Here is an 18295-nt window from a genome sequence, read left to right as displayed (position 1 = left end):
CAGCCACCCAAATGCCCTGGCCCTGGTAGCTGCAACCAATGTGGTTTCCCTCTGAGGCCAGGTCTGCGGGATAAACCTGTATCGGTGTCACGGCGTCACGCCGGGGGGTGAGAAATCCACTGCGCGGAGAGACGCGGTTCTACCGCCCAAACCCTTGGTGTAGACAGCGCTATGTCGGTGGGAGTTTCTCCTGTCAACACAGCTCCCACCAGACTGAGGGATATCTGCAGAACTGTGTGGGAACCCAGGGCTGGGCTAGCAGGGGGCTGCAGGTCTGGATTGAGGGTCACTGGCGGATCAGAAAGTGGGGAGGTGGAATATGGAACTAGGAGAGGTTGTAAAGAAATGAACAGAATTTCTTTGGCAATATCCAATTGTCGCTGGGGCTGAGATCAGGTAGGGCTGGCCCAGGCGCTGGTCATCCAGTCACTGGATTCGTGGCTGCCCCGTTGCAGTCGCTGTTGCGTGGAGTGTTTGCAGGCAGGGGCTGCCAATGCCCTGAGGGCCGAATGCCCACTGCAGACCCCGGCTTTGAGCACAAGTCGAGCCTCCAGGGGTAGCCACTGTCTGGTTTGCAGGAAGAATTTTTCAGGGTCAAAATTCAACCTGAAAGGCCCATGCAAAACCGCAGGTGTTACCTTGACTGCCTAGATTGCTGATCCCCGGTCTGCCTCTTCCTTGCCCTATGTCCATCAAATCAGCCCCCCCTTCCCCTTTCTTCCTGCTCACCGGTCTCTTGCCCCCCAGCCCAGGGTACTCCCCTTCTCCGCAATGCCCTTCCTCTCGCTTACAACCCATCTTCTTCTCTGCCCCCATCCCACTTCCCCTCCCCCTACCGCAAGCCCCCCCAAGGGGCACCCCTGGTGATGGGGGGACTCGCTTTAGACTCAAGGCCAGAGGAGACCGTCGTGACTATGTAGTCCAGCGTTTCTCAAACGGGGCCATCAGCGGATTTTTTGGTGGCCATGACAGCCCCCAAAGAATGGGCGAAGATTGGGGGGACGTAAGGGGATGTTGCCCCCCCCAAACTGTATAACGGGGGAGGATGGGGTGTGTGGGGCAGTAGTGGGTCTTCGGTGCAGGGTCAGGGCAAGGGATGCTGGGGAGGGGTCAGTAGCGGGGGCGGGGCAGAGGGATGCTGTGGGGAGTCTGTGGGCAGAGGCATGGGGGTAAGGGGCCTTGGGGAGCACCGAGGTACAGGGAGGGCAGGAGCCGGTGCAGGGTGGTTGTGGGGTGGAGGGGGCTGAGGGGGGGAGCAGGGCAGGGCCGGGGCGCAGTCTGTAGTAGGGGGACAGGTCTGTGGGGAGGAGGAAGGGAAGGCGCACGGGTTGGGGAGGGCGGTGGGACACTAGTCTATGGTAGGGGGAGTCAGTGGGGAAGGGCAGGGGTCTGTGGTCCGGGGGAAGGGTCCGTGGAGGGGAAGGCAAGGGGGGCACACAGCGTGGGGCAGGGCGAGGCAGCACATAGTGCAGGGTGCCCCACCTTTGAAATGCAAAAACCCCGGCACCCCCACCCGGCCAGCCCACCGCAGCCCCAGCTCCCAACCACAGGGCCACTCCGCCCCCCCCTTCTAGTGACTCCAGCCCAGCCCCCTCCCACACGCCGTGGGGCCGACCGCAGCTGTCCTGTCGACGGGTTTGCTGGGTCAGCGGTTAACCTGGGGAAGTGGGAAGGTGGCGGCATCATTAGCTGGGCGCAGACCCTTGGGACATGGGACACGCCCTGCGTGGTGGGAGAATGATGCAAGGCTGGAGAGTCCGGTAAAAACAAACAACCCACGCCCCCCGGGGCAGATTAAATTATTTTTCTGGCAACTGGCAAATCCAGTTAAAAAAAAAAAACTGGCCAGGTCAGTCAAATACCGGCCAAGTGGTAACCCTAGTCCCTGGGCAGGGCAGGGCAGGGCAGGCATCTGGTGAGGGGGAGGGGTCCGTGGGGGCAAGGCAGGGGGAGGCACACGATGTGTGGGAGGGGTCCATGGGGCAGGGTGTGGGTGAGGGCTCCGTGGGGGTAGGGACGGGCAGGCAGGGTGTAGAGGAGGGGTCCATGGGGCAGGGCAGGGCAGGGCTATGGTTTGGGGGAAGGGTCCATGGGGTAGGGCGGGGGGAGGCACACGGTGTGGGGGAGGGGCCCATGAAGCGGGTGGGTGGGGGGGAGAGTTTTAGTCCCTCTCTCTGGAGCGTCTCTTGGCCCAGCTGCTCTCCCAGTCACGTGACCTGCCCGAGAATGGCCAAATTTGGGGAGAGAGGAAGTGCAGCCCATCCGGCCCTGGCAGCTGGGTGCGGCCTCCCTGTTAACCCTGCCCGTGCCACCCCCCTGCTCCGGGGCCCGCCTGTGCCTCTGCCTCGGGGGCTGCACCCACAGCCCTGCCCCGCCCTTGGGGTGCTGGCTGGGAATCATCCTGCCAGGCAGCTGCCGTCGCTGCCTTTCATGCAGCCAGCCCCGGGGCCCCCACAGCCTGCACCCCCTGTGACAACATGGGGCACCTGCCATGTAGGGATGGGCCTGAGCTAGTCCCAGACCCAACCCCTCCAGAGCCGGGGCAGCGGGAAGCAGCAGGGCGCTGGAGGCGAAAGGCTGCATGGCTGGGACGGGCACGTCCTCAGGGCAGGAGCAAGGCAGAGGGCCAGGGAGCCTGAACTCTGCACTGCCATCGGTTCTCAACTCCCGGCCGGCTCCAGTGCCCGGCACCATGCAGGAGGCCAGTGCGCCACCCCCCGGCTGAATCAGGCCTGGCGGGTCTGGGAAAGGCAGGAGGGTCTAAGAAGCCCATCCATGGGTGCCAGGGTCGCCCGAGAGAGCACAGCGCCTCCTGCACTCACTGCTGCATCGGCTAGCGTAGGAGCCTGTTGCAGGCCGCAGGGGACCACAGACCAGGCCCGCAGGAAAAAATGGTTTGATACCAAGTGTGTGCCCGGGTCAGAGGGGGAGGGCACCCTGCAGGGCCAGGGGGTGATGGCAGGACATGGGGAGGGGGCTCCCTCGGCTGGCACTGGCACCTCTGGCCCCTTCGGGCGTGGCGTGTCACGCACATGGGGGCCAAAGACTGTGCAATTCTCTTTTTATTCCATGTTACGAACGCCTCTCCTCCGCCCAGCTCCTGCGAGGACCCTTCGGCCCATCCCGCCTCCCCCAGGGACGTTTGGCCCGCATAACTTTGGGGTACGTCTCCCCGGCCTGGTCCGTGAGAGCTCCAGGGGCCCGGGGCACCATCCCGAGGGCCAGTGGGAAGGGACAAGCAGCCTGTGGCAAGTGCTGTCTCTGGGGCTGGGGCCGGGCTGGGCTCGGCCCCCACAGAGGGGCTGGGCTCCAGCCTGGGCCTGTGGAGGCAGCCGGAGCCCCAACCGTTCACGCTACAAAAGGCCGGCCAGGCTCACTGCACCCCCGTCACAGGCCCTAGGCCAGCCCAGCAGACCAACCACAGCAGGGGGCTCCTCAGTCCTGCCCCCAGGGGTGCACGTGGGAGGGGGCGCCGGCTGGGCCCCGGGCTTGTGCCGAGGATCCTACGGTGGGGCACGACCTCGGCCCAGCTGGGGCGCTGCACGGATGCGCTGCCACCCGGCCGCACCGGCGAGCGGGGGTGCCTCCTCTCACAGCAGCGTGGCCTGCTCAAAGCGCTCATCGTAGCCGCGGCCGCTCAGCCTCTTCCTGCGCTGCTGGGCGGCCTCCCTGCGGCGCCGGTACGCCAGGAACTCCTCCCTCAGGGCCGCGCAGCGAACCTCTGGGCTGGCCAGGGTCCGCGGCGAGCCCGACGCCTCCAGGGCATCCATCGACTTGGAATTCTCCGGGGAGCCACTGCTGTCACTGGGAGCTTTCGCACCTGCAAGTCGGGGACGGCGTCAGGGAGGGAAGGGCAGGGACGGCTCCCCCCAGCCCTGCTCTCCCTCACCGTGCCCCCCAGAAGGCTGCTCCAGAGCTGGGGGAAAGGAAGCGAAGAATGACTCCCAGATGGGACCGGCTCAGCATGGCTCGCACGGGCCGGCCCACAGGGCTCCCGGCTGGGACCGGGCCCAGGGGTGTTCCCGGCTGGGACCAGCTCAGCACAGCTCACAAGGGCCCACCCACGGGGCTCCCAGCTGGGACTGGCTCAGCATGGCTCACCCATGGCTTAGGTCCCTCCTAGAGGTGGAGTTGCTACCCACAGCTCTGATTTGGTGCCCACTGGTGGCTGGGATAACAGCTGGTACGCTTGGCCCTCCGCTGGGACTGAGCAGCAGCAGCCAGCAGCCCTGGGGGGTTGAGCGGCTCTGACTCCAGGAGGGAAAAGGTGAGGAGCTAGGTGCTGGGCTTGGTGTTGCAGGGTGGGAATATAGCGCTGTTTGCCCAGCTTCCCCACTGCTTGGCCTGTAGCAGGTACACGGGAGGCTTGGTCTGAAGCTAGCCCTGGGGCAGAGTGGGAATGGTTTTTTAGAATATTTGGTATGAATATTGTATGTGCCTCGGTTTCCCCTCTGTGGGGCATAGTTAACTAGGTGGTGGGAAGAGGAGTTTGCTCTTTGCAGATATCCAGGTGTGGCAGACGCCTGGCTGTCTGGGCCCCATGCCCATGGAGAGTGTGAGAAGACAATGGCCACTCCAACTGCCTGGATGTTTGGCACCTAGCAACTAACGACCATGGATGGCCCACCCTCCACAGGAAGCCCCCGGGTGTGACCAGCTGGAGAACAAAGGGCTAAGGAGGGGCCTGCTGGCTGGGTTAAGTGTGGGCTGCTGTGTGGACTGTGGAAGCAGGTCGGAACTGAGACATTCCTGGACTGGGACTAGAAGGGACAGAGGGGAGCTTTGTGCTCTGGGCTCACCCAGATGGACCATGCTGTAACTTTTCTGTTCTCTCTGCCAACCAAGGACTTTCCACACTGCCTTCCAGACGCCTAATAAACCCTGCTGCTTTTCCCAGGCTGGCTGAGAGTCATTCCAGATTAAGCAAGCCGGGGGTGCATTGCTCTGGTGGACTCGTTGAAGGGGGGTCACATGCGAAGCGGGGTGCTGAAAGCTCTGAGGTTTGGTCCCAGGAGGTGGGGAAGCCAAGAGGCTCATCCCAGTGAGAGTGTGACCCTAAAAGGGATTAACACCCTCAGGGGGTCCTTCCAGGTACTGTTCCAGAGCCCTAGACCTGTCGGTCCAGGACAAGCCCACAGCCCTGATCCCCCTGGCCTAGAGGCAGTCAGGAGTTTCCAATGTCAGGCAGCCCCCGTGGTCCATGTGATCGGATGCTCAGGCTGGGCCAGGGGGAGCTCTGGGCCGGACACCTGGGTTTCTCTGCATGGCTCATCCTGGGAAGGGCTTGTGTTCATCCCCAGGATGCAGCGGAGGCCCTGGGATCCCAAAGCACACTACACTCTACTCGCCTCCCATATGGAGATGCAGCCAACTCTGGGGTAGGACGTGGCAGCTATTTATACTCATGCCCCTGCACCGGAGTCCTGGGCAGGGAGGCCCCACAGGCACTTGGAACAGCAGGGAGGGCTTAGGGGGCAGGACTCTGGGACTCGGGCGGCCACGGTCAAGGGCTGGAACCCCCTGCAGCCCTGCGTGGCACTGCCTGAGGCCCTGCTCACTCACTCTGCCGCTCCAGCTCCTGCACGGCGATGGTGGAGATGGGTCTCCTGGGATCCCCGCTGCGGTACAGCTGCAACGCATCCAGGATGTCTGATTCCAGCGCAAACTCCGAGTCCCACTCGTAATTCTCATCCACAGATGTGTTCCTCCTGCCGATGAGAGGAGGCAAAAGCGGGCGTTAGCAGCTGGGGCATTGACGTGGGGCAATGCCCAGTGCTGAGGAGTAAAAAGGAGAGCAGGGGGGCTGGCTGCCCCACTGCCATCCCTAGCACCATGGGAGGATAGCAGGGGGGATGCTGACACTCAGGGCTGGCTGCCCCATGCTCAGTACTGGGGCAACGGGAGCAGCGGGGACAGGGGGCCGGCCGACCCAGTGCCAGGGTGGGGGAAGAGCCGAGGGGATGCTGAGATGGGGCTGGCTGTTGGGGGGTGCTCAGGTTGCAGGTGCTTTGATCCAGACTGTCAGGACACAGGGCACAACCCTAGCGGGTTTCACATGGCCCACAGGGAGTGCCAAGCGTCCGTTCAACTCCACGGGTTCGAGGCCTGGCACTGCACCCAGCAGGGTCCAGCAGGACGGGGCCCCGCAACGCAGGGCGGGAGCGAGGATCCAATGCCCCAACCATCGCAGACCCAGGCCCAGGGCAACATCTCCCAGACAGGCCCAGGAAATGCAGCCTGCTGCTGGGCTGGACCCAGGCTCTACTTGTGCTGAGGCTCATGGTCTTCCTTCACGCCTCCCAGCTCCCTGGGCTGGACTCTCCCTGTCCGGCCATTCGGGTCCCAGGCCAGCAAGCCAGTGGCCCCTCCCGGCAGGGCAGAGATGGGTCTTCCTGTGCACAGGCGGCTGCAATGGCATGGATATAAGCTCTGCTCCATTTGCTTCCCCCAACACACCCAGTGAGGCCCCCAAGGCAGCAGGCTGCTTGGCCGGTGCCGGTCCCGAGGTCTGGGCATGTCCTGGCTCCACAAGCACGTCCCGACATGCAGCCAGGACCCGCAAAGCTCCCTCCAGCTCGCTCCCCTGGCCCAGCACATCTTCCCCGGTGCAGGCCCTTCCCTGCCCCCAGAACTGCAGAGCAGCAGCTAGGGAAGTTGTGGGGGGCACCTGGCTGGCTTGGGAGGTGGTTTTAAAAGCTCTGGGGGCTTCTGGTAAGGGGAGGGGGAACAGCCCCTCCTTTCCTCGCCGGCTCGGGCCAGAGAGACGCGACTGGAGATTTCAGCAGAGGGGCATTTGAGTTACTTACTCCCCAGATTATGGACATGGATGAGCTGCTCCCAACTCGGCCTCTCACACGGCTTTCGGCAGGCCCAGGAACGCAGCCTCACTGGAGGCTTCTGCTCAAACCATCAGCCGTGAAAGAGCCAACGTTGACACATGCCACGGTTAGGCTTCAGAGTCAACAGAGTCCTCGGGGCAGCGAGGACAGCGCACCCTGCTCTCAGAGCCCTCGCTCGGTGCCGCTCACGCCTCCTGGCCACCCTGAGGGCTCTTGGTAGCCGGGGGGAGGGGGCGGGGTGGTCAGACATTTCCACAGCAATGAAGAGATTCTGGAGCTCAAACATGGAACCACTTTAAAAACCAGCCTCAGCCTGCCTGGCTACGCTGCAGGCCCGGCCCCCTGCCCTCCTGGGGCCTGCGCTGCCCACCAGGCGTCTGTAGCTGATTGCTCCAGGGACGTTAGAGAGATGGGGGGGCGGGGAGGGGGTTTGAGGTAATACCTTTTATTGGACCAATTTCTGTTGGTGAGAGAGAGAAGTTTGGAGCATCACAGAGCTCTTCTTCAGGGCTGGGAAAGGTACCCCCAGCCTCACAGATAACACAAGATGGCCCAGAGTTTAGCATAAGCCATTAACACTTATTTCAAGGGCCCATTCAAGGTGAAGTGGCCCATTAACACCCCTGCAGTCTAGGCAGGACAGGGAGGTGGGGGGAGTTCTCAGTGGGTGTTGTCATTACACTGTTGTAATAAGCCATAAAGCCAGTGTCTCTCCAGTCCATGCTTTTTAGTGTCTAGGGCAGCTTCCCCCAGCTCTCCAGGGAATTTCACAGCCTTTGTGTTCCCGCTTCACCCCAGGGACCAGCTGTCTGCACTGGCTGCCACGCCCTGCTCCGGAACAAAGCCCAGGGCAGCATGGACCTCCCTCACTCTCCTGTGCCACAGGGGACAAGCAGCCTGGCATGGTCTCCTGTGAACACCCGGAGGAAAGAATCACTCATGAGAGGGGAGAGGACCAGTGGGAGCTCTGCTCTTAGCAGCGCAGACCCATCTCCAGCCCCTGCACTTGGCAGCGCCAGGGGCAGGGACCGCGTGCGCCCCAGTACCACCCCGGGGCACTTTCCAGTCCCTGATTCCATCACGCCGAGTGTTCGGGACAGATAAGGACTTTTCGTCCCTCGTTCTTCCCAGGAGCCAGGGCAGGGCTGAGGCTGTTTGGGTTTGGTAACGTGTCTGGGTGCAGCTGGTTTCCAGCCTGGTCATGCCAGATTTGGGGTTCCCTCGGGTAGTTCCCCTCAACCACTGCCCTGGGCTCTCAGCGTCTGCTCTGCGAACAAGGCACCGGGTTGTGATCCGCCGGTCACAGCCTGAGTCTGCAGAGCTGAGAAAAAGAACCCAGGAGTCCTGGGTTTTCCTCCACTCCCCCCATCCCACCTCTGCGCGGCTCACCTCTTGCTGACGGTGGCGACGGCCAGCTCCTTCCTCGGCCTGCCCTCCTCTGCCACGGAGCCCCGGGACTCGCCTCCGCTTTGCCAGCTGGCTGTTTCCCCGATGGGGGAGCTGAGGTAGCTGCCCGCCAGTGACAGCGCCAGGGAGGGGGGTCTCAGGAAGGACACGCTGCCCCGGCCGCTGCTCTGGCTGGTCAGGCTGCCCCGCGGGAGCTTCTCGGCAGGTGGCCCCTGCAGGCAGAGGGTGCTGGGGGCCTGGTACTTCTCGGGCACGTGAGCTTTCAGCAGCACTCCAGGCAGTTGCTGCCCGGGCAGGCTCAGGGCCCAGCTGGGCTCTGAGGGGATGGCCGTGCACACCAGCTCAGTCCTGCTGCTGTGTGTGGGCGACGGCTCCTGGCTCCTGGGGGCCTGCTCCTTGGCCAGGAGGGGCTCGGAGCCGGGGCTCAGGTAGCCCGGCCACACCGTGCTCCCAGGCAGGGCGGCCTTGGCGGGGCCCACCTGCCGTTCTGGCGGTTTGAGGAGAGCCTGGCTGGGCACCTGCTCCGGAGGAGACTCTGTGGTGGCCCGCGTGTCCATGTAGTCCAGGCAGGCCCCCCCCTCCGTGCTCTGCACGGAAGCCGCCTCCCCCAGCAGGGTGGACTCCACGCTGCCCGAGGCCGGGGGGCCGTGGGGCTCCTCCGGGGGTGGCCAGTCCCCATCCACGCTCATCTCCTTGAAGAAAGGCAGGCTCAAGTACTGGAGGATCCCGCTCTGTGCTGGGGAGCTGGCTCTCGGCTGGCTGCTCTGGGACCCAGAGCCCCGTGGCTTGGCGCTGGCTAGAGCCGGGGTGCTCAGCTGCCTGCTGAGTCTGGGGGAGCCCTCCAGGCCAGGGGAGTTGCACAGGGTGCTGGCCATGCTCGGGCAGTGCCCCTCGCCACCCGTGCCGTCCCGCGGCTCCTCCACGGCACTGTCAGGCAGGGTCACTGGGGAGGCCACCGGGCTGATGTTGACGATGCACAAGGGCTTGGCTTCGTCCCTGGGGCTGCTGCTGCCATAGCCGAAGTAGCGGCCCTGCCGGTAGCCAAAGGATCTGGCTTCTCTGCGGGCCTGCCCCATGGCCTTGGACCGCAGCGGCACCCCCCTCTGCCAGATGGGCGGCTCTGCCTCGGGGGGAGCGTACTGGTGCAGAGAGGGCTCTGGTAGGCTGTGCTCCGATGGGCTGGGAGAGGGCTCCCGCTGCAGGAGCTCGGGGTACAGCTCCATCTCGGGAGCGTAGGGGAAGACCTCTCGGGGCCGCCTGTCTGTCTCCACTACAAAACGCCCGTCGGGGCCCCGGCAGATGCGCTCGAGGGGCACCGCGTCCCCGATATGGCTTTCGTACACCGTGTACTTGCAGCCGGGCCAAGGGCCGCCAGCGACGGTGAGGCCCAGACTGGTGCTGGCCTTCTCCCCCCCCAGCAGGGTCCGGCGCAAGCTCTGGTACGGGGAGGCCTGCAGCTTCAGCTTGATGGTGCTATCTGGGCTACCAGAGCTGTGAGAATTTCTGCAGAGAAAGAAAAGGGATTATTGGAGGGATCCTGCCTATTTGGTGCCCCCCCGGGAAGGAGCAGCTGCCCAGGGGAGGCGCCCCATCCAACCTGATCTGCACATTCACTCCAAGAAGGGAGGACACCCCCGCGGGAGGGAAGGGTCAAACTGCTCTGCTCCCCAGAGTGTGGCCGGTGGAAGGGGGGCCCGGTTCCCCTCTACCCCACCCCAGCAGCCAGGTCCTGGCCCTCCTCCATCCCACTCAAAGCCCCACCCTGAGCCAGCGGTGAGCGAATGAGGAAAGCCAAGGAGAAGAGCGCGGCGGAGACAGGAAGATGTCGTGGAATGTGGGGGGACTTACTGCGGAGGTGGAAGCTTCTTGTTGGGGGAGAAGACGATTGGTGGATCTGGAAGGTCATGAGAACACAAGGGGATCACATGGCGAGCAATGCGTGAGATGAGGACGCTGCAGTGGCCCGCCCCCACCCCCAGCCACGCCCTGTGGGCCCCCAGGGACTGGGGTGGGGTGATCACCTGCTTGTGAACAACTGGCATGAACCTCACCAGCATCTAGGGGCCACCAGACAGCCATCGGGGGATGGGTTATAGTCCCTACTGCCCTGGGGCCGGATCAGAACTGGCGCCCCCTAGAAGGAAAAAGCCCCGTGTCCCATTTCCCACCCCCCTGAGCCAGCCAGTCCCTTGACCTAATGGGGTCATGCCACTCAGCTCCCCTGCCCCACAGCCCCGTTCCCAGCAGGGGGACGTGCACTGGGCAGGTTTGCTCCTCTGGGAAGGAGCAGCAGATGAAGGGAGGGATAGAGGGGCTGGGATCACGGGGCCTCCATCATTACCAGTCCTTGTCGACCCACGGAAGTGGCACCAGTATAACCCCGGGAGTTTAGTGACCCCGAGGCAGCCCATGGGGATTGTGGCTCACCCCAGTGGCTGGCTGCGGTTCAGCCCGTGTTGGCTCCTAATGGCTGTAAGTAACCCGCACTAGCCTGGGTCAAATCAAAGACCGAGCAACCCCACCAAGTTAACTGAACCACTTTGAACTCACCCCTCTGGCTGCGATGGCCCTGGAGTTGTGAGCGCCCTGTGCCAGCCTGACCTCAGCTCCCCACTCCGCTCGGCTCTCCCCACCCAACCAGGTCAGAGAGGGCAGTCACCCAACCGGGGTTACAACCCCACATCCCTTGCCTCCCGTGCCCCACACCTGAGCTACAACCCCCTCCGTAGGGAATGACCCGACCCCTCCGAAAGCCCTCACCCCATCCTCCGTTGTGTTCTGAGTTGTCCAGCAAGGATCCCAGCCCCTTGCCGTGCTCCCAGCCTCGGCAGCTGCGTGCCCATGCCGGGGCTGGGCTCCTACCTTGCCTGCGTTTCTGGAGGCGGGCGGCACGCCGGCGGTTCATGACACAGGCGACCATGGTGCTGAAGATCACAGCCACGCAGAGGAAGCAGATGCCCCCGATGACACCGGCCAGCACGGGCCGCGGCAAGAGCTCAGGCAGCTGAGTGCGGGATGGATACACCTCCATGCCTGGGCCAGGGGACAGGAGAGGGGCCTCAGACAGCCATCAAGGCGAGGGGAAACCAGCCCACAGACACTTAACTACCAGTGGGGAGAGGACCTCCATGTGGGCAAAACGGCCAGTTCCATTCCTGCCCCCCGGCCCTCCAGGCTGGGGTACATGGAGCTAGGTCCAGGTTGCAGCACAAATGTCAATGCAGGTCCCCTCCCCTGCACCCCGAGGAGACCCAGGGCTCCAATTTCCAGCTACGTGTGCCCCGACCAGGGCGTGGCTGGCCGGCCTGCAGCACTGAGCTTTACCTGCCGTGGAGACGTTCACGGTGTTGCTGGGGTCGCTGATGTAGCTTCCGGCAAAGGCCACCAGGCGGAATTCATAGAAGGCGTCCTGGGAGAGCGGAGAGGCTGCGTTAGCATTGTGGCCAGCACCTGCCAGCTCTCCCCCCATGGCATCGGGCGCTGCCACAGGACCCGCAGCCTGCAGCGCCGCCGCCGTGTGTGCAGCGGGCAGCGGGATTCCACCCCAGCCCCAGACGCACCCTGCCCGCGAGCACTAAACCCTCTGAAAAGTGCAGTGACGTCTGGAGACAAGCAGGGTCCCTCCCGGCCAGCCCTGGTTACGCAGCACTCTGCACCACGGGGCCAGCGCCGGAGGAAAGCAGAAACCCATTTCCACCCACAGAGACCCTGCCCCGCCCCTGGCCTGCTGGGTGAGAGGTGCTCCCATGATGCACGCCTTGGCCCGCGCCCGACCAGACCTCAGCAGCCTGGACAGCAGGGGCACAGGCTCCGTAGTGAGCCATGGGAGCCACGGGCCCAGGGCTTTATGCCCTGCAGGAAGCACCAGGCACCAGCCTGGAGCCACTGTCCAGCCCATCAGCTGCCAGGCCCCTGCTCGTGCAGAGCCGCCCTCCCCTTCCGGGGATCCCGCCTGGCAGGGGTCTCCTAGCTCCACAGGGCCAGCCGGGGGCAGGCACATGAGCGCAGCTCTAACGAGGAGGCCGAGAAGTGCGCCGGGCGTGCCGTCCACTAGTGCTGCCTGGCCAGGAGGGGGCGGTTCCTGGAGTCCCGGGTTCCCCCCTCACAGCTCAGCTGTCAATCACAGTAGCAGCAGGCGGGGTGACCCTGTGCAGAAACACCCCAGTGCAAGACCCAGAGGTTGGCAGTACAGAGACCCCGCCCCCAACCTTGATGAGCCCTGGCACCAGGACCTGGGTCTTCGTGCTGGAGATGGAGCCGTCCAGCACCTCCCAGCCACCCCGGTCCTGCCGTAACTCCAGCGCGTAGCCTGTCAGGGCCACGGAGCACTGCAACGGGGGCTCCCACAGCAGCAGGACCCCGCGCGACGTCTCGTTGGCCGTCAGGGACCGCGGGGGGGACAGAAAGACGCGAGTGGCTGTGGGGGCCAGCTCGGGAGGCACCGTGGTCGAAGGGAAACCTGAAGGGAAAGGAGACACAGATGAAAGAAACCAGGGCAGGGTGATGCTTGGGGGGGGGGTGAGAGGTGGGGGTGGGAAAAAGTGTCCAGGGCAGCCATACAGGGAAGTGAGCTTGCGGGGGGGCGGCTGGGAAGCAAGTTCCTCTTTTAGTGACTGGCAATTCTCTGGGGGGCAGAGCAGGACCAGCTCCTGGGGAGGGGACAAAGGAAGGGGCGGCTCCAGAGGCCTGGTGTTTTCCAGGCATTAGCCGAGGGGCGGGGGGGTTCCTTTCCTAGGAGTTCATGGGGTGCAGGATCCCTCCCAAAGGGTGGCCAGTGGGCATGCCCCTTCGGGGAGGGGGGAGTCTGACAAAGGTGAGGGAGCCCCTCAAAGTGAGGTCCTCCCTGTAGGTGGAGGAGCTGTTCCCGGAGGCTGGGTAGGGGGAGGGAATTGTTCCTGGCTGGGGGGGGTGCTGGCAATGGGAAAGCCATTGCCAGGGCTGGCTGGGGGGGGAGCCCCGTTCTCGAAGGGAGGGAGTGCTGGTGGGGGGGTTGGGGGCATTCCTGGGGCTGGCAGCTGGCAAGAGTGGAGCCCGGTTCTCAGGGGTGCTGGCGAGAGGGGGGCCATTCCTGCGCTGGGTGGGCGGGGGGCCCAGTTGTCAGAGGGAGGGGGTGCCAGAGGCTGTCTCACCCAGGGGGAAGGAGGTGATGATCTCGCTGAAGGGGCCGCTGCCCAGCTTGTTCTGGGACAGGATGCTGAACTGGTAGCCAGTGGCCGGCTGCAGATTCTCCACCAGGAGGTGCCCGGCCCCCACAGGCACCGTCAGCGACACCCAGTCGTGATGGGGCCGGTTGAGGTGCTTCACCCTGAGGAGACGGAGCAGGTGAACTGGAGCCGGTCCTGGGGCCCAACCCCCACATGCCCCCCTCAGTGAGGGCCTGTGCCTGTGAGCCCTCCCCCCCCCAAACGCCCCTTATGAGGGCACAGGGACACAGACTCCACCTGTGCTGAGAGCCGGGAACTCCCCACCTCTGCATCTGTCCTGCGTGGGGCAGGGATCCCCGCGCTCACACCCCGGGCCGGCCTGGGCCACGGGCTCTGTGTCCCTGCGGCCAGGCCAGCCTTCACTTCCAGAGCAGGCAGAGCGGGGGGGCGCCCCAGGGAGCCGAAAGCCCCACCCGGCAGGTGACTCACAGCGGCGTGTACCAGACGCTGAACCTCTGGAAGTACCCGCCGTCGAATCCCGGCTCCCAGGAGACATTGGCGGCCAGCTGCAGCGGCAGTACTGAGACGTTGGTGACGGCGTGAGGGCTGGTGCCTGGTGGAGACAGCAGGGGTGGGTGGGGAGGTGAGTCAGGGGCCAGCTCTGACCTGCCCCACCTGGGGCTGGCCGGGAGCGGCAGGTGGCTGAGTGCCCCCCGGCCAGCATGTACCCCCCTTCCCACAGATGCAGAAGCCATGCAGCGGGGAGGCACCTGCGTCTGTGGGCTCTCCAGCTGCCGTGCTGCGGGGAGAGCGGCTGGATGCTGCTCACTCAGGCACCCCGGCTGGCCCCACACTGGCGGGTCCCTGGCGGTGCCCGGTGGAGCCGGGCGCAGGCCGAACCCCAGAGAGACACGGGGTCGGGGACGTGGAAATTGGCTGTTCTCCCCATGCCACGGATATCCAGTGCAGCCCCCCAGACAAGCGCACGCACACAGCCCCCCGCCCTTCCCTCTGCGCCTGCCCCACAAGCCTCGGCTCCTTCTCCCCCCATGTCCCATACACACAACTCCGTTCTCCACCCACACAGTCCCCCTGTGCCATGAAGCCCCATACACACACACGACCAAGGCATCCCCCCACCCCCAGCCCCACAACTCCCTCCTCAGAGCCCAAAGGCCTGGGGCCCGGCCTCCCGCTGCCATGGGCCCCACTCACCCAGCACGTAGACGGAGGTGGTGGTGCTGATATGGGCCACCTGGTTGCTGGCCACGCACTCCCAGGCCCCGTGCTGCTCTTTAACCAGGGGCCGGAAGACAAGGCTGCTATTCCCATCCACCTGGGCGCTGTTCCTCCCCGTGCTCCCCAGCTGCGGAGCAAAGGCATTGCCACACTGATGCCACCGGCCCAGCCTGCCCCCGCCCGAGGGTCCCTGAGCCACCAGTGGTGGGGAGAGGGAGACACTAAAAGGGGCGGCAGTGAGTGCAGATCCGGGCTGAGGGGAGTCATCCAGCCAGTGACCGAGCTGAGCTTGCTTCTCTCCATGCTGGTGCCAGGGCTGAATTCATCTCAAAGGTGCCTTGAACCTCCTGTCCCAGAGGCGGAGGGAGAGGGGGAAACTGAGGCACAGGGAGGGTCAGCAACTGGGCCAAGGGCTCACCGAAAATCAGGGGCAGAACGGGAACAGAACCCCGGAGTCCTGGGTCATCGCTTTCTGCTAGGGAGGGGGCTGCCCGGAAGGAGGGACCTCCCAAGGGCTCTGGAAGGCCTGGGGGACAGGGAGAGCCTGAGGAATGAATAACCCAGGGGATGACTCCCATCGCCAGGCCTCCGCCTCTCGGGGCTTATGTCTGTGAGGCAGGAATGGGCTGGCTCCCTCCGGCAACCCTGGGGCAGAGTGGGTCCTGCTTGCGGGGCCCTGAAGCTCTAGGCTGCGCCCCATTGCCAAGGGCTAATCATGGGGGAATTGCCCGTGTGGGTGGCCAGCAGCAGAGCCCTGGGGCTGAGTCCCCACGGACTGGGCCCTCCTAGCCCCATTGCTGCCAGTGGCGGCTGTGGGTTTGGGTCCAGGGGCTCTGGAGCCGGCACCAAGCCACAGGCTGCAAATGGACTGGGGGAAGCAAGAGTGTGAGGCCCAGGAGCGAGAATCCCTGAGCCCTGGGGAAGCCCAGGATCCCCAAACCCTTTCCCCCCATCTGAACCCAGAGCTGCAGCCCCCCTACCTTGGCCCACGTGACTGTGGGCGGGGGGTCTCCTTGGGCGGCACATGGGATCACCAGCTCACGGCCCACCTCCTGGAAGTACTCCTCCTTGGGGCGCACGGTGAACACAGGGGGGTCCTGGAACAGACACAGCGGGGGAGCTCAGCACGCCACTCTGGGGGCAGGGGCAGCGAGACAGACGGACAAAGGGGTCAGGGCCCTCCCTGCTCTGTCGGGTGCTCAGCAGCTCAGGCCAGGCGGGAGGTGGGCGCGGCACAGGCAAGGGCTCAGACAGGCCCAGGGAGGAGACCAGCCTTCGCTGCTATTTGCTGTAGGGGTGTATCAATGGGGGGTACATGTATGGGGGGGAAGCTATAAGAACTGGGGCCTGATAGGCCTACCCCAATTGTGAGCTTAACTGTGGAAAGTGGAGACAAAGTTAGAGAACGTCCCAGTCCCCTGTAACAATGGGCATCGATGGGAAAGGTACAAGAGGGAGACAGACAGGCTGAATCGGTACCAGTAAAAAGGCCTCCTGCTGGAACACCAGGACTGTGTTATGTTCACACCTGGGAAACAAGAGCCGGGTGGGACCAGAAATCAAGGGACTAAAACTGCTGTGTTGGGATGAGCTATTCTACTCGTCCCACACCCATCGAGGACCTTCGAATGAAATGGGCAGCTAGCTGGCTGGGAGATGGATGAACCAGCAGGAGCAACCTTCCCCATCATGGCTGCCACCCTCACCGTCTCCTGGGAACCACTGTGGCCACTGGGCCTTCACTGTCCGAATCCTGAGAGATGTCCAGACCAGAGCGGGCCAGAAAGAGGACACCACCACCTCCACCAGCTCCAACTGTGTCCTGATCACCCCCTCCCCTCTGTGTCCTTTTTCCTTCCCCCCCTTCCTTCTTCACTTTCCTAGCTCTCCGGACTTGTCTATACGAACCCGTAGATCATGGCAGGCTGGGGTGTAAATCTACCCTGCACTGAGTGCCCATGCGGACCCTGCTGCAAGATTCCCAAGCGTGCTTTAATCTACTCCCATTCCAAAGCAGGGTAGATCCGGGTGCACAAGGGAACTTCTCGCGCGCTGCAGCAGGGACTGCGCAGCCAGTCAGTGTGTTGCCATCTAGTGCGGGGTAGATTTACGTCCCAGCTTGCCATCGAGGACAGGCTACTTACTTTGCACAGCGAGCAGAGTTCGAGATGTTTTGTCTCTCGGGGTGCTCCATGTGAGGATACATTCGCCTATGCACTCTTGATTGGCCATTTCTCTGCTAGCTGTGCCCACAGCTTCGCACCTGCACCCTACGCCTCTCATGCTCCAGTGCGAGGGTATATAGGGAGGAGGGGACCACACCACCCCAGTCCCTTCTCAGCCTCAGAGCTTGGTAAAACTCAGAAGGCGAGGGGAAAGGAGAGCCGGTCGTGGGGCACCCATAGGAGCTCTGGTTACTTCCCTGGCACAGTAACCTCTCCCTTCTCCCTTGAGCTATGGTCCCTTTGGGTGCTGCACGTGTGGGGTCTCCAGAGCAGTACCGTAATGTGGAGGAGGTGGATCCAGAACAGCTTCACCAAAGGCTGCGTCTGCTCTGGCGGCAGGGAGTAAAGCATAATGCTGTGAAAACATGTGACCAGAAGACCACGGGGCTGCCTTGCAAATGTCCTTGACAGGTAACTTCCTAAGGAGGGCAACGAAGAGGATCGAGCCCTCGGGAGTGATCAGTGACTCTGGGAGGCGGCACGTCCCAGAGGACTTGTAGCTTGCTGTTTCCCACTCCCATAGTCTGAGAGGAGACTAAGCAACTCCTGTCTTCGCAGAGGAAATGAAGAGTCGGGGGGAAACCCTGAAGGGCTTACTTCCGTGAAGCTAGAAAGCCCAGGGCTCATCTTACACCCACTGTATGGAGACTGGTCTCTTCTCTGGACAAATGGGACTTGGGATAAAACGCCAGTAGCTGAATGGCCTGATTGCTGTGGAACTCTGATGACATTTTAGGGAGGAAGCGAGGGTTGGACACAGCACACATTTTGTCCAGATAAAGCACTCTTTACAGTGAGTCAGCCAGCCGTGAGGGCTCCTGGTTCCCTTACCCTTCTGGCTGAGGTGATGGTCAGAAGGAGCAAAGTGAAGGATGGCTGGAGTAGCAAGTATGTTGCTGCAGGCTCAGAGAGAGGTCCTCAACGCGTTAAGCATTAAATTGAGGTTGCAGGGTGGGAGTATGGTCCTGCACTGGAGGCAACAGGTTAAGGAGGCCATTAAGGAATCTTGCTGTCATAGGATGTGTGAAGACCGAGAAACCCTTGATCGGCAAATGGAAGACCGTGACGGCGGCTAAATGAACCTTGACGGAGTGAAGGGACAGTCCCAGAGATTTCAGATTTAGTCAGCTGGTGGGATGGACGCCAAGGGAAAATCAGTAGGGGCTACAGAGTGTTGGGTGCACCAGATCTGGAAGCACCTCAACTTCTGCAGGTGAGTCCTTCGTGTGGTAAATTTCCTGCTATTAGTAAAACTGACTGAACTTCAGGAAAACATTCCTGGCTCCAGGCCCAAGAACCACTGCGGAGCCAGGGCGTGAGGTGCAAGGATGATAGGTTAGGGTGGGTTATGGAGCCCAACTCCCGAGTCAGGAGGTCTGTCATTAGAGGAAGCTGCAGAGGCAGATGTTTTTCCAGATGTACCATGGTCAGAAACCACCCG

At 63.3% G+C, this 18295-nt stretch overlaps 1 protein-coding gene across 1 annotated transcript in view; it reads right to left on the bottom strand.

The window, feature by feature from the left end:
• Window positions 1-2261: 2261 nt before the first annotated feature.
• The window catches only part of IGSF9 (immunoglobulin superfamily member 9), a 40691-nt gene continuing 24657 nt past the window's right edge, over window positions 2262-18295 (bottom strand). The window contains exons 10-20 of the mRNA XM_067542942.1: window positions 15610-15726; window positions 14606-14756; window positions 13880-14003; window positions 13376-13551; window positions 12455-12705; window positions 11571-11655; window positions 11109-11279; window positions 10095-10140; window positions 8229-9749; window positions 5563-5708; window positions 2262-3820 (exon numbers count right to left, since the gene is read on the bottom strand). Of these exons, the coding sequence (XP_067399043.1) occupies window positions 3591-3820; window positions 5563-5708; window positions 8229-9749; window positions 10095-10140; window positions 11109-11279; window positions 11571-11655; window positions 12455-12705; window positions 13376-13551; window positions 13880-14003; window positions 14606-14756; window positions 15610-15726 (3018 nt within the window). The 3' untranslated portion in view covers window positions 2262-3590. The remainder of the gene's footprint in view (window positions 3821-5562; window positions 5709-8228; window positions 9750-10094; window positions 10141-11108; window positions 11280-11570; window positions 11656-12454; window positions 12706-13375; window positions 13552-13879; window positions 14004-14605; window positions 14757-15609; window positions 15727-18295) is intronic.

This window comes from Emydura macquarii, unplaced genomic scaffold, assembly GCF_026122565.2.
Source record: "Emydura macquarii macquarii isolate MOO-44397 ecotype Brisbane River unplaced genomic scaffold, CSIRO-AGI_Emac_v2 contig_746, whole genome shotgun sequence".
NCBI classification, from domain to species: domain Eukaryota; kingdom Metazoa; phylum Chordata; order Testudines; family Chelidae; genus Emydura; species Emydura macquarii.
This window is presented reverse-complemented; position numbering and strand designations above follow the sequence as displayed.